The sequence below is a fragment of the Triturus cristatus genome, chromosome 4_1 (assembly GCF_964204655.1).
Source record: "Triturus cristatus chromosome 4_1, aTriCri1.1, whole genome shotgun sequence".
Taxonomy (NCBI): domain Eukaryota; kingdom Metazoa; phylum Chordata; class Amphibia; order Caudata; family Salamandridae; genus Triturus; species Triturus cristatus.
Window position 1 is genome coordinate 1,019,113,472 of NC_140585.1, and position 15,927 is coordinate 1,019,129,398.

The 15,927-nt window shown below is 45.5% G+C and overlaps 1 protein-coding gene across 4 annotated transcripts in view; it reads right to left on the reverse strand.

Annotated features, from left to right (window-relative positions):
• The window catches only part of ORC5 (origin recognition complex subunit 5), a 287,421-nt gene that overhangs the window by 252,719 nt on the left and 18,775 nt on the right, over nt 1-15,927 (reverse strand). For 2 of the 4 annotated variants that reach the window (XM_085653956.1, XM_085653955.1), the window contains exon 2: nt 8,415-8,507. The exons of the other annotated variants lie outside the window; for them this stretch is intronic. In XM_085653956.1, the coding sequence (XP_085510082.1) occupies nt 8,415-8,507 (93 nt within the window). The remainder of the gene's footprint in view (nt 1-8,414; nt 8,508-15,927) is intronic. 4 annotated transcript variants of the gene reach the window in all.

Sequence of the window (15,927 nt, forward strand, 5' to 3'; positions counted from 1 at the left end):
CTTCCAATTGGTTTGAGGCTGGTTAGTCTCTCATTTGTATCCTTCCACGCCTATTGGCCCCTTTACTCCCAATACTATTTTCTTCCCTGTCTCCCAACCCCACCGCCCCCTCCCTCAGTCTGTGACTTCTCATCCTCTGCCCCCCCCCACCCCCACTCCCGTTCGTGTTTTCTTGCCTGCCGGCACTTGCGTTTTCATCTTTATTATTGCCACCTTGAAATACGCGAGTTCCAGATGCGTGCTGTACAAAAACTTTGTGTTTAATGAACTAGATTTTAATGTTACTCTAAATATAATAAAACTCTAGGCAACATTCGGGGTATGCATGGCAACTGACGCCTCTTAGTTCACAAATGGCTTTGTTGTCGGGCGGGAGAAGCTGCAGCGTTTTAACTCATGCTTAAAACGAGCACTTTTAATAACTTCCTCTTAATTCAGTGCTATAATCTTGAGTACTGAGGTGACGCTCTAAAGACATGGACTTTTCTGAAATCTGAAGAGACATTATCGCACCTTTACATCATGTTTACTGTATGATTAACAAGCCGATCATTTTCACGGCTCGCCCACTGGCTCGTATACACTGGACTAGTCTCCGGCTGGCTCTACCTGTTAATATATTGGCTCAAGCACCTCTAACAAAGATGAATGGATACATGACAGTGAGGATGGTAGAGAAATAGACTGGTGCAGACAAACAGACAAAGTCAGTCTCCATTGCCTCACATCAGAATCATCACTTTCAATAATCTGGAAATCTGCCGGCAACTCCCTCATGCCTCAACCTCATCCCCGTCACCTGTTCTTAGCAGAAGCGGCAGATTCTGAGCTGTGCCCTGCTGGTGCAGAGGAGCACGGCAGAGTCTGTAGAAGCGTTGGGATTCCTAGCATCTCCGGGCGGGCAACTAAGCCTTGCAGGTGCCTTCACACTCAGGATAAATGAATACATTTTGTTCTGTGCTTTAGTCGCCCCTCTGAGCACTGTCTGGTAGATGAAGCTGTGTTAACCCCTTCGCTGCCAGGCCTTTTCCCCTCCTGTGCCACGCCCTTTTTTGGCTATTTGGGGGTAGTGCGCGCTGAGGCCCCTGTAACTTTTTGACCACATAAGGTATCCACGCCAAATTTGCGTCCTTTTCTTCCAACATCATGGGGATTCTAAAGGTAATCAGGGTTTGTGGATTCTCCTAGAGGGGTCACATAAATGAGCCAAAATACAGGAAAACTTTATTTTCGGAAAAACGGGCTGGAAATGAAAGCATCTGGGCTTTTCCCTGCAAAGGTTATCAAAAAAGGGTTTGTGGGGTTGAAATCACCATTTTCCCAGCTTTTCGGGGATACCAGACTTTTGTCAGAAACCCAACTTTTTTTTTTTTTTTTTTTTACACAGTTTTGGCATTTTTCTGGGACATAGCCTAATTCTGCTATTTTTTGTGCTTTTGACCTCCTTCCAGTTAATGGCAGAAATTGGTACAAAAGCAATAATGGATCCTGGAAAGCTATACAATTTCGAGAAGACAACATTCTGAATTCAGCAAGGGTCATTTGTGTAGATCCATCAAGGTTTTTTTTTATAGAAACTAACAGTTAAATATAGGATAAATTGAAAATTAGTTGAAAAAAAACAGCCTTTTGTGTCAACGTTTTCACCTGTAACTTCTTCTAATTATGACAGCTCTTTAAAAGCAGTATACCATTACATCCGCTGGACATTACTGGTTGTGGGGATATATAGGACTTGTAGGTTCACCAAGAACCCGACGAACCCAGAGCCAAAAACTGAGCAGCAATTGGCAATGGTTTTTTATTATGTATCAGGTATATAGTAATTATTCTGTAAAAATGTGTACATGGCAAAATCGGTATGAAAGACACCTATGTATTTCTGAAATGGGAACAAAATATAGAGTTTAGAAACAGTAGATATTTGCACATTTCTGAAATTGGGAATACTCATACTAGCATGAGAATTATCAGTCATTTTTTAGAATGACTTCTTTTTTACACAATATCTTTCATTTGGAAGGCAGAAATGCATCGAAAGTCAATCGATAATAACAGTTCCTTTACAAAACTGAATTACCCTAAGTCTCCCGATAAAAATGGTACCTCACTTGTGTGGTTAGGCATAGTGCCCGCGACAGGAAACGGCGCAAAACGCAACGTGGTCACACCTCAATTTCGCAGTGAAAAATGACCCTTTTTTGGCAAAATGTCTAGCTGTAGTTTTTGAACCCTAGCTCTGCGGGCATCCTGGAAAACCTAGCAAACCTATACATTTTTTAAAACTAGACACCCGTGTGCTTCCAGGGAGGCATGGCTTGCGTGGATCCCCCAACGTTTCCTTACCCAGAATCCCCTGCAAACCTCAATTTTAGCTGAAAAAAACCAAAAAAAAAAAAAAACACATTTTTCACATTTGTGTGTGGGAAAGTTGTGGCATCACGGGGCTCACTCAAATTTCCCACCACCCAGCGTTCCCCCGGGTCTCCCGGTAAAAATGGTGCCTCACTTGTGTGGGACAACAAACAAATGATGGACGGAATGCTGACAATGCATACATTCTCCCCCAGTCAAGAGATCTGGGTTAAATCCATCGTTCTTTTGCCCACTACACCACCCCAGTTTAGACATGGCCATATGCAAATCAGTCTTGACCCTGTGCCTGTGTTTGTTGTAACGCTTTTTGCCCTAAGTGGGATGGGTATTCCCAGACGTGGGACCCGTGCTCACTACGCCACTGGAGTCAAGCTATCCTGGCTGATGACGGCTGATAGCCAGAAACCGGTCCTAGGATGCTTGATTCCGGTCCAGGGAAGACATGGCTTGGCAGTTCGGGCTGGACTGTTCCCATGAGGCACGGGGTCAAGACTGATTTGCATATGGCTGTGTCTGAACTGGGGTGGCGTAGTGGGCAAAAGAACGATGGATTTAACCCAGATCTCTTGACTGGGTGAGAATGTCTGCATTGTCAGCATTCCGTCCATCATTTGTTTGTTGAATCACTTGTGTGGGAGGCCCAAGTACCCGCGACAGGCAAGGGCCCAAAACGCAGTGAGGCGAGATCAAAATTGCCTATCTCAAAACCACCTGGTTTTGCTAGGGGGGTCACTTGGGTTTTTGGCCCGGTGCTCGGCGGCCATCTAGGAAAACCTACCAAACCCATACATTTCTGAAAACTAGACACCCGGGGGCTTCCAGGGAGGTATGGCTTGCGTGGATCTCCCAACGTTTCCTTACCCAGAATGCCCTGCAAACCTCAAATTTAGCTGGAAAAAAAAATATCACCTTTTTCAAACATTTTTGTGTGGGAAAGTTGAGGCATCACCGGGCTGACACAAATTTCTTACCACCCAGCGTTCCCCCGGGTCTCCAGATAAAAACGGTGCCTCACTCGTGTGGGAGGCCCAAGTACCCGCGACAGGCCACCAGAGGGATTCCCTAGGGAATGCCTCATGACGTGCTGGACACGTCATGGGCACAGCGAGACTGTGCTCCATGACGTGTCCAGCACGTCATGGGCACACAAGGGGTTAATAAACACATTTAGAGAGGTGGTTGTGTACAAACAAACATCCACAATACCGTACGTTTTGAATGTGTATTTAAATACCTGCTCATCGAGTACCTCATTGGTTGATCATTCCATGGCACTACCAAAATTACATTTGGACAAATTTGTTCAACTGTAAAACACTCCCTTCTATGGGTCATTTAACAACTCGGGGGTTTGTGGTTAGGTAACCTACTTTGGATGCTGTGTAAAAGAGTAAATACAAACATTAATGCACTGAAACTAAGCAACCAGTACTGTCTAAAAACACTGACAACTGACACGCATTCTGGCATCTGGTTTAATTAATGTTGATTTTCTCATAGATGCGAGTAAAGTACTCTTAATATCTTAATGAAACCTGCACACTTAACTAATGGCACCAGGCAACCTTTGACAACTAGGCAATGAATACATTTTCATGTACCCCCGAAGCCCCCCCTCCCTACCCCCTTGGCAAACTGCATTGCCTCCCAGTGCTTGGGGGATAACCAAGGACGCAGGAGAGTGAGTCAAATAGTCTAGAAAATGAAATAGAACCCGGGATTCGGATTCACATGCTCCAATCGCGTTGGTTAGTCTGTAAGCACTACTTTTATTAATGAGTTTCGCATTAGTAAAGCACCACGGTGTGCATGTGTGGCGACACTTGCAACATTAATCTTTAACTGCACCTCCACCCAGTCCAATGTTGATATGCCACCGAACCCTGCTCCTCCATTTATTTATACTTTCTCTTTTTTTCCCCCCCGGAGGGCCGATGACGACTATCTGCTCGTTTTTTAAAAAAACACTTTAGTGCACATGTAATCTGTTTTTTTTATTTATCACTCAGAAATTGAAACCCACTACTTTGAATTGGTATATTAAAAAACAAAAAGGTGTTTTTTTGCCGAGGCTGCAGAGCATTGTCAAAAAGTATTAGTAAAGTCAGTAGGTCCACATTAGCAACCACAAGGAGAGCGCCATTGGCTTTGCCATTGCTTGGTGACTAATCTCTCCTGTAACTCAACCGGACGTCTTTTTTTTAGGTCTCGCCTTGCTATTGCGTAAGCGATTGCAAAGCGAGACTATAGAATACGGGTTTCAAAAGTGCTCCCAAAAAGTGGATTGCATGGCTAGCACGCGCACAATCACGCGCATCGTGCCGCCATGCAATCCGCCTTTTGGGAGCACTTCAAAGGGTCCGCTCCCCCACCCCCAAGCGCGCCACGCTCCGCCGGGCTTGTTTTTCTTTTTTTTTTTAAAACTTCAAGCGCGAGGCGCGCGTGCGGCCAATGCTTGTTACTTTAATGAGCTCGGCGCCCGTTAGGGACACCGCGCTCACTTTATTGATATTTTCGCTGCACTTTAGGTACCGCGCTTGTTTATTTAATTGATTGGCCACGCGGGCCGCTTTTACCGCACTTGTTACTTTAATGATTTCTCCTACTGCAAGCACGACGACATGCTCTGCTTACATTTAGTGCGCCATGTGCGCTTTCACTTTTAAAACATCCATGACAATGGCGGCGCTTCGTATCTAATGCCATAGGGCATTCCAAATATTTTTTTTCAGGTTTCGACTGCGTTGGCGCAAGCTTTTCAGCTGGTGCGTGGGTGGGTGTTACTTTTTGCAGGTCGGCGTCGATTTCCCTGCAAGCGCCGTTAATTTCACAGCTGCTGCATGGCGTACCACGCTTGTTTATTTAATTGATTGGCCGCGCGGGCTGCTTTCTCCACGCCTGTTACTTTAATGATTTCTCCTACTGCAAGCACGACGATACGCTCTGCTTACATTTAGCACACCATGCGTGCTTTCACTTTTAAAGCATCCGTGACAATGGCGGCACTTCGAATCTAATGCCATAGAGCAGTTTTCTGCGTTGGCTCAAGCTTTATCTGGTGCGTGGGTGTGTGTTACTTTTTGCAGGTCGGTGTCCGTTTTCCTGCAAGCACGGTTAATTTCACAGCTGCTGCATGGAGATCGGCTGCTTTCCTTCAACTAGATGGGATGGGAGGAGGGAACACACCGCTTCCCTTCAGAGCCAGGGCGGGCGCTGGCAGCGAAGGCCTTGATATAGTAAGACCCAGCCCACTATCTCAACGTATTATTTCTTTCAGAGACTAAAGCATGACGGGCCGGGGAGGAGCTCGACACGCTCAAGCTTTTCAGCTGGTGCGTGGACGGGTGTTACTTTTTGCAGGTCGGTGTCTGTTTCCCTGCAAGCACCGTTGATTTCACGCTACTGCATGTATTGTCACCGAGAAAAGACTTTTCGGGGAACAATCGCTGTTTATTCACTCAGTGTTACACGCATGTTAAACTAGAGGCGCATTATCAGAGACCGGGAACACGTGTCTCGCTCTAACTCAGCAAAAACAGAACATCTCGTGGTTCACAGCGCTAACACACAAGAATGAGAGTCTCATTTAAAACTCCAGGGTGACTAATTTACACAATTCATATCCAACCGCGACCCACTGTGAGAAGAAGCGCCGTCGCGACAACACTCTAAGTGACCACGCGTGCTCTACGGGGAACTGCCTCAACTGAACAGGGAAGGCTAGAGCGGCCCATCGAGGGCTATGTATCCATGAGGAGCTGTGGAAACGAGGCTGAGTTGCGCCCCGTTTTGCAATTATCAACAAGACAAGAAAGAGGTCACGGAATGCGGATAGTCAAGCTCACAGTGAGCAATACTGTAGTACCTCAATGCACCTCATTCCACACGTAGCACTCCCCGTTCCATCACTGGGACCGGCATATTCTGTAGGCAGTACTGCTCAGTCAGTACATACCTGTCCTGACAGTGTCACTGTTCCCCCTGGAGCCCAGGCACAGCTCAGTCAATACACCTCAGCCCAATGGCACCCATCTTATTTCAGCATTTGACAGCCTTTCCATTCGCCACAGTCCCATCCTCACCCAACACCACCCTTGCGGTGTCTCCTAAAATACATCAAAATTTTTTTAAGGTGGGGTTTGTACACGAGGTCTGCTTATTTTGTAACTCTGTTGTTGTGTTCTAAGACTTTACCAGCCTATCGCATTGAAAATATACACTGTCCCATTTGGCGCTCAGTAAACTCTTACAAAAGGCTAAATGCTTAGTATTTCGTAACATGTGCTTGTGAAATTATTTTGTTTTAAGACGTTATGTTTGTGTGTATACTATTTTATCTTTCACTCACTTTATGCTTTTCTTTATTTTTTGTTTGTTTTAACCTCTTAAACTTTCCCACAGGTTTTAGTTTATCTCCTTTTTGAAATGGTTTTTGTTTTCTAGTCTTCCTTTCGGTTTTTCTACTGTTTTCCTCTGTCATTCATTCTCTTTCTGTTTAGCTTCTTTCCGTCACGCTCACGAGCTAGTCTACCTCTCCCTACCCTCCCCGAGTAGAGTACCTGAGTGCACTGCCCCAGTCCTCTCCTACCCTCGCTGCATAACTAACCACTTACAAGGTTCCAAAGGCGAGACCTATTGGCTATGCCAATGCTTGTTGCCCTAGGGAGTAGAAACAATATGTGGCAAACTGGATATGTTCTGCAAGGGGTTGACCAGTGGCGGCTAGCATCTCCAGGGAGCAGGCGGCAGGTGTGCGCAAGCAAAATAAAATTAAAAAAAAAATACTTAACTTACCTGAACGTTACGTTATGCAATGTCCTCCTCCAGTCCTATTCTCTCCCCCCGAAACTGGCAGCAGAAACTCACTTGACCAATCAGGGTGCTGCTCTCATGCAGCATGAGCGCAGCACCCTGATTGCAGGGTGGAGCCTCACTCGGCGCCCCATAGCGCCGTTGAGGCTATGGCTTGCTCTAACCCAGCTGTTTAAAGTACACGTGTGGCTGGCCGCCTCAAGACAGCCAGCCAAAAAGACATTAGCACTGTGAACAGTGCCAAACATGCCCACCCTCCTCCCTACTAAGTGACATGCTGCGGTCACTCAGCAGCGCACCACCCTCACCCTGACCCTCTGTTCGGAACAGGGAAGAAAAATAAAATGGCAATAAGTTACCATTTTACTTTTCGGGGGGGGGGGGGTGTTCAGTAGGGCAAAGCTCCTCCGCTCCAACAGAGGAGACGCCCCTGGGATGGACACCATAACTGGATCCATTAACACCCGACCCCACCCTTCCTACCTTCCTTCCAGGGCTGCAGGAACAGAATCCCCAATGACAGCTTATGATGCCCACTCTTCATACAGTAAAAGTATGCGAGAAATGGGGAGGCAAAAGAATGAGGACCAGGGATATGTTAGTACCGCCTGGGGCAGGAAGTCTAAATGACAATTTGCCTCCCCAGCACAAAAAAACAAACAAATACATCAACATCATGAAAGGTCCAGGAATAATGGGTTACAAAAAGTAAGATTTTTTTTTTAAATGGGGATGTGGAAGCATCATTTTAATAAGGAGATGCCAAGATACTCAATGTATTATTGTAAGCTGCATTTAGTATTTTTTTTCTTAACAGAAATTTCGACTTACAGATTTTATACTCCTGAACCTACAGTGTGAGATTCTTGAAGTACCTTTTAAAATTGGACAAAAATTCGAGGTTCAGAATGTCAAAGTGCACGAAAAGAATAGGGGGTGATGCCTCTACTGACCACAACAAATGGATTCCCAGGTAGAAATTAACCAATATATAAGCAATGTATTTACTTATTCGTGAGTCAGCAGGCATTCGTTACCATGCTCCTTTAACAAAAATATTTAGGTAACAGTTTATGGGTAGTTCTACACGTCTTTTGAAAGTGTTGCCATGTATTTTATAGTTTTCAATAGCTATACCAACCTAAAACTGGTTTCGCAGGGTAATCTAGGTTACTCATTTGCAAAACTACAAAACAGTTACTAAAGTTCTAAGGCACGCATGTTACCTTAAGAATCTGGAGAATGGTTTGCATCACATAAGTTTTTCCTGTAGCTGTGTGTCCATAGATAAAAATGGATGGGAAGCTGTAATGTTGACACTGAAAAAAAAAAAGTATACTTCAGAATTAAACATTTCTTACTCTCACTTATTTCTATCAGTTCGTATCAAACATGTAAGTATGGTCTCCGGTTAAGAGTGTTTAAGTTTTGTGAATTCAGCTGGGGGTGGGGGGGCGGGTCCTCAGCGGTTTTGTAACTTTTAAAAAAAACAGTGATTGCCAGTGTTTATTCTTCTTGGCACCCTAAAAATGGGTCACGGGTAGGATTTTTTTTTTTTTTTTTTTAATATACAAAATTCACTGCAGAAGGCTTCTCGGACAGATTTTAGTATCCATGGCCACTTACTATCATCATCATCAAATATCAGGCATGCCGTGTTAGAGATTTGCACCACCATTACACCAGGGAAAGCATTAGTTCTATGAAGAACAGCAATCACAGCTCAAGACTGGGGGCCATGGTGCAAGGAACACCATCATGCACCACATAATCACAATTACACTCGCGTCAACAAATTCCACACTAGGTCAAGGATCATAATCGCTATGCTATGGAACGTCTGCATGTTGTCAAAAAGGGCAATAAAATATCATGCATTATCCACTGTTCAGTTAGGGACGCTACAATCATATTGCAAACACAATCCTATGTCAGGAAAGGGCCCATGATTAATTTCCCTTAGTCACATATAAACCCAAAACACGCCCCTCTATCTCAGATGTCCTTCTCTCTCGGACCATTATCAGCCAATCACCCAAGAGAGAATCTCACTACGGTCACACACGGACACACACACACACACAGTCACACACAGTCACACACACACAGTCACACACACACAGTCACACACACACAGTCACACACACACAGTCACACACACACAGTCACACACACACAGTCACACACACACAGTCACACACACACAGTCACACACACACAGTCACACAGTCACACACACAGTCACACAGTCACACACACAGTCACACAGTCACACACACAGTCACACAGTCACACACACACAGTCACACACACACAGTCACACACACACAGTCACACACACACAGTCACACACACACAGTCACACACACACAGTCACACACACACAGTCACACACACACAGTCACACAGTCACACAGTCACACAGTCACACAGTCACACAGTCACACAGTCACACAGTCACACACACACAGTCACACACACACACTCACACACACACAGTCACACACACACACTCACACACACACAGTCACACACACACAGTCACACACACACAGTCACACACACACAGTCACACACACACACACAGTCACACACACACAGTCACACACACACACACAGTCACACACACACAGTCAGTCACACACACACAGTCAGTCACACACACACAGTCAGTCACACACACAGTCAGTCACACAGTCACACAGTCACACAGTCACACACACAGTCACACACACACAGTCACACACACACAGTCACACACACACAGTCACACACACACAGTCACACACACACAGTCACACACACACAGTCACACACACACACAGTCACACACACACAGTCACACACACACACAGTCACACACACACAGTCACACACACACACTCAGTCACACACACACAGTCAGTCACACACACACAGTCAGTCACACACACACAGTCAGTCACACACACAGTCAGTCACACAGTCACACAGTCACACAGTCACACACACAGTCACACACACACAGTCACACACACAGTCACACACACACAGTCACACACACACAGTCACACACACACAGTCACACACACACAGTCACACACACACAGTCACACACACACAGTCACACACACACAGTCACACACACACACAGTCACACACACACAGTCACACACACACAGTCACACACACACAGTCACACACACACAGTCACACAGTCACACAGTCACACAGTCACACAGTCACACAGTCACACAGTCACACAGTCACACAGTCACACAGTCACACAGTCACACACACAGTCACACAGTCACACAGTCACACAGTCACACAGTCACACAGTCACACACAGTCACACACACACAGTCACACACACACAGTCACACACAGTCACACACACACAGTCACACACAGTCACACACACACAGTCACACACACACAGTCACACACACACAGTCACACACACACAGTCACACACAGTCACACACACACAGTCACACACACACAGACACACACAGTCACACACACACAGTCACACACACACAGTCACACACACACAGTCACACACACACAGTCACACACACACAGTCACACAGTCACACACACAGTCACACACACAGTCACACACACAGTCACACACACAGTCACACACACAGTCACACACACAGTCACACACACAGTCACACACACAGTCACACACACAGTCACACACACAGTCACACACACAGTCACACACACAGTCACACACACAGTCACACACACAGTCACACACACAGTCACACACACAGTCACACACACAGTCACACACACAGTCACACACACAGTCACACACACAGTCACACACACAGTCACACACACAGTCACACACACAGTCACACACACAGTCACACACACACAGTCACACACACACAGTCACACACACACAGTCACACACACACAGTCACACACACACAGTCACACACACACAGTCACACACACACAGTCACACACACACAGTCACACACACACAGTCACACACACACAGTCACACACACAGTCACACACACAGTCACACACACACAGTCACACACACACAGTCACACACACACACAGTCACACACACACACAGTCACACACACACACAGTCACACACACACACAGTCACACACACACAGTCACACACACACACAGTCACACACACACACAGTCACACAGTCACACACACACAGTCACACAGTCACACACACACAGTCACACAGTCACACACACAGTCACACAGTCACACACACACAGTCACACAGTCACACACACACAGTCACACAGTCACACACACACAGTCACACAGTCACACACACACAGTCACACAGTCACACACAGTCACACAGTCACACAGTCACACAGTCACACACAGTCACACAGTCACACAGTCACACAGTCACACAGTCACACACACACACACAGTCACACACAGTCACACAGTCACACACAGTCACACACACACAGTCACACACAGTCACACAGTCACACACAGTCACACACAGTCACACAGTCACACACAGACACACACAGTCACACACAGACACACACAGACACACACAGACACACACAGACACACAGACACACACAGTCACACAGTCACACAGTCACACACACACAGACACACACAGACACACACAGTCACACACAGTCACACACACACAGTCACACACACACAGTCACACACAGTCACACAGTCACACACAGTCACACAGTCACACACACACAGTCACACAGTCACACACACACAGTCACACACACACAGTCACACAGTCACACACACACAGTCACAGTCACACACACACAGTCACACAGTCACACACACACAGTCACACAGTCACACACACACAGTCACACAGTCACACACACACAGTCACACAGTCACACACACACAGTCACACAGTCACACACACACACACACACACACACACACACACACACACACACACCTCTCTCCGCCACAACCGCCATAACACTTTAGTGATGCCCATTAGGAGTTGGTGGAAACCATTTTCATCCTCGTTACAGACTGACGGTTAATCGTGTTCAGCACCTGCACAATAATGTCTTCAACTCAAATATAGTTTACGAATCAGTGGCCCTTACGGTCAGGTCAATTTGTGGCAAGAGAGTTTATTCCAGTGGGCTTTTCATAATGCAGCGCAGCTTCCATATTCATGATCTGTATATAAACCTGCATTCAAATCTACTAGTACATTCATAACTCGATACCACTCGCCTGAGGAAGTGTTTGTATCCTACAGCTATGAAGCCTGCCAAACAAAATACAGTTTCAAGTCCATGATTCCAAGAGGAGCAAAGGACAGCACATTTCCAAATCACACTGTTGAGTTGTCGTCATGCAGCAGTGGCCTGCAATTTGTTTAAAATGAAAAAAAAAAACAAAAAAAAAAAAACCACAAAAAAAACTATTGTAAATGAGGCCCACAATGTCCACAAAGCACTAAGATTCCAAATAAAGTAACACAAATTGCAACTAATATTTGGCTTTACTTATTTGTGATGTACTAAAATGGATGAGGTAAAAGTGGTCATAATTAGTGCACCAACTCCTACTGAACGCATTGGGATTTTGCGAACAAACCCATGTACTCACAGGTTGCTCTCAAAATACCGAATTGTAGTGGGTTGAATTTCGACTTCATTATTGTGCATGAGCTAGGTTGCAAATTGCAACCCACAACGATTGGCCAAAATCACAGCGATGGTGAATTGCTGGGGTGGCAGCCCACCAGGTCTGCCGACTGCTTTTGAATAAAGCAAAAAAATTGTCAATATTGCTCCTTCCCCTTTGTAAATGGCTTACCACCTCCTTTGAGTTAGTGGTAAAATATTGTTTTAGGGACAGATTTTGATGGCAAGACATTAATACCTACCTTATGGAATTGGCGTTTAGAAGAGAGGCCCTAAACACATGCTTCCAAGTGCTGATTACTTATTGTTTCCTTAACCCATTTAACAATTTAAAAATACTTTTCAGATTTGTTCACTAAGTTTAGTATGTTGTGGTTGTTATCACTTAGTATATATAGCGCAACAACTCACAACCGGAGGGGTAGCTCAGCGCTTCCCTAACACAGGGCCCAGCACCAAACTAGAACCACCAGGTGTTCAAGAGTTTTTTAAACTTCGCCAAGTTTGGACAGCTGCGGATGTGGAATGGGTGTCGATTCCAGGCCGAAGTCAGTGAGTACGTGTTTTAAGTAAAGAGGGCCTCTGTTGCCTCGCCCACAGGTTTTTGATGGGCAAAGATTGAAAACAGAGCGCTTCCTGATCAGCAGCGAGTTGGGTTCATTTCAAAAAGTGTCTTGGTTGTCTCAAACCACAATCTATGTGCGGCCAGTGGGTGGTAAAGCAACACACTGCCTATTTTCTAAGATTGTTATTGAGTGCCGATGCCCTACGGTGCTCAAAAAGCCTTTAGCCATATAGCAACTTCACTGTCCCTATTAATCCCTTGTTCTGTAAATGGATACATGTGCTCAGTAGCTGGTCAGTTCGTCAAGTAGGGAACTGGCTTCAATAAAAGGGAGAGCAACATCAGCTGCTGTCTTTATCCAGCATCCTCCACAGAACCGGCAGCTGCTCTGCCTCAGCATCCCAAGAGTAGCACAGCAACAGCTTCAAAGCACCCGAAGTACGTACCTCCAGCCCTCAACCGCTCTTCATTGCGTTAGGTGAAGCGGCACTGCCAATATCCAGGGACACCCAACCGCAATTTTTCACAGGAAAATTGCGAAGTTGCTATAATTAAGGCATTACTGGATCTCTGCTGCCATCTAGTGGGAAAATGCAGGTGGTTTCCCGCATCAAAAGAAAACTAGTTTTACTCCAAGGGCTCCCCCATAGATCAGAATAGGTTTGTACAAAAAAAGTGTACTATTGGCTTTGAATTACTGTACCCTAAAGACAGTTTAAACATACTAGGATAACAACAAAAAGAATGGAATAATAAAAAGAATTGGCTTAGTAATTATTGGGCTACCAGGCTGGGCCCCAGATTTGTCCGCATTGTATTTCCCCATGTGCTTTTAAGTTGGATTGATTGATTGCCCTCTCAGCATTCGTGTGGTAGACACGCTCCTCACATGGAGGGTTATCTAAACACACCTACAGCGCGTCCGCGCAGCTGGCGCGCAAAAGGCAAGCCCGTCCGTGCTCAGACCGCACTCAGTGCAAGCCACTAGGTCAGTCCACCCTCCCAACAAAGCACTAACAAAATACTCTAGTCAAACTCCTCAAAAAGAACCTTACCATCCAGGTAAGCGCTGTAGTGGCCATTCTCTGTGTCCAGGCAAGGGCAGTGAAATAGCTACCTGTCCAGAGTGAAAGCTTACCCTTTTAAATATAAAAGTTAAAGCACACATACCTAGAAAAGCTACTCCACCGAAGACTATACCACCCCCCTAAAGCCAGTACGTTGTACGCTAATCAATGCACGTTCCCTGACAAAACATGCACTCGAGTTCGCGGACTACAGGAACACCAAAAATAGAGATTGCTTTTATTTATTACGGAGTCCTGGGCAGACGAATCGTCAGGCCCAGAATTACTGATCTCTGCTCCTGTAGACTTTTCCATCTTTAAACAGGACCGAGCAGGCAAAAGGTGGTGGCCTGCCCCTCATCTACCGTAGTACATTGAGAGGTGTCTTCGCAAACAAAAATATCACTAAAGAACTTGAGCTACCATCTTTCAAAATCTAAATTAGCAACCAGCGTTCGTTCAATGGTATGTTTATATATCGTCCCCAGGACAGCATTTATGCAGGCAATAGGTCAGATATTGGATATAGCTGCTCAGTTTTCGGATTATACCATCCTGGGTGACTATAAATTTTATATAGAAAACTGCCCAGGACAAGAATGCAGCACATCCGATTGAGTTAATAGATAGCCTAGGTTTCCCTCAGCGCGTTATAGGAGCCACACACTCAGCAGGACACCTGCTGGATAGTGTCTTCTCAAATAATGACTCCCTTCAAATTCTAATTTTACTTCCGCTGATCTGGTCTGACCATCTTGCCATCATGTTTACCCTAAATTCTCTTAATCTCTACTAGCTCTTCCCAGCTGAAGACGCACGAGTGGATACGGCCTTGGCACTCCATCACATCAGAAGCCTTGGAATTATGCACCATCTAGTAAAGGCTTAAACGAAGTTGCTATCTCCTTCAACCATCAAGTCAATGCTTCCATGAATAGTAGAATACCAGAAAAAACAATATAAAAAGTCAGATCTAAGCCATCAGAACCTTGGTTTTCAGAGTCTTAGGATCCAAAAGCAAACTTGCCAACGACTGGAGAGGAAATGGAGACTCCACTACAGCTCCACTGAAAGGGAAGTTTATAAACAGTCAATGGCAGCCTATACAGCACTAACATTTAGCAACAAATCCTGCTTCTTTACGATGGCATTTGAAGCCTCAAGCAATTCTTCTAAAGAATTGTTTACCACAGTAACAAAGCTCACGAAGCCTCCAGAAAATACAAATGTTAGCCAAGAGTTTTGTGACTGGCAACTTTCTTTCAGGACAAAATTAAGGCAGTCTATAACAATTTCTCAAGCAATCACCCTTCCGGCCCACCTTTGTTGCTTAGGTTAATGGCTACAAATGCCTCTCCAGAGGGTATGTCTGACCCGGCAGGGTCAGGTTTACAAATGGCCACCCCATCTTTCCCACACATCACCTTAGCTCAGGTTATAAACCTACTCCAAAGTAAG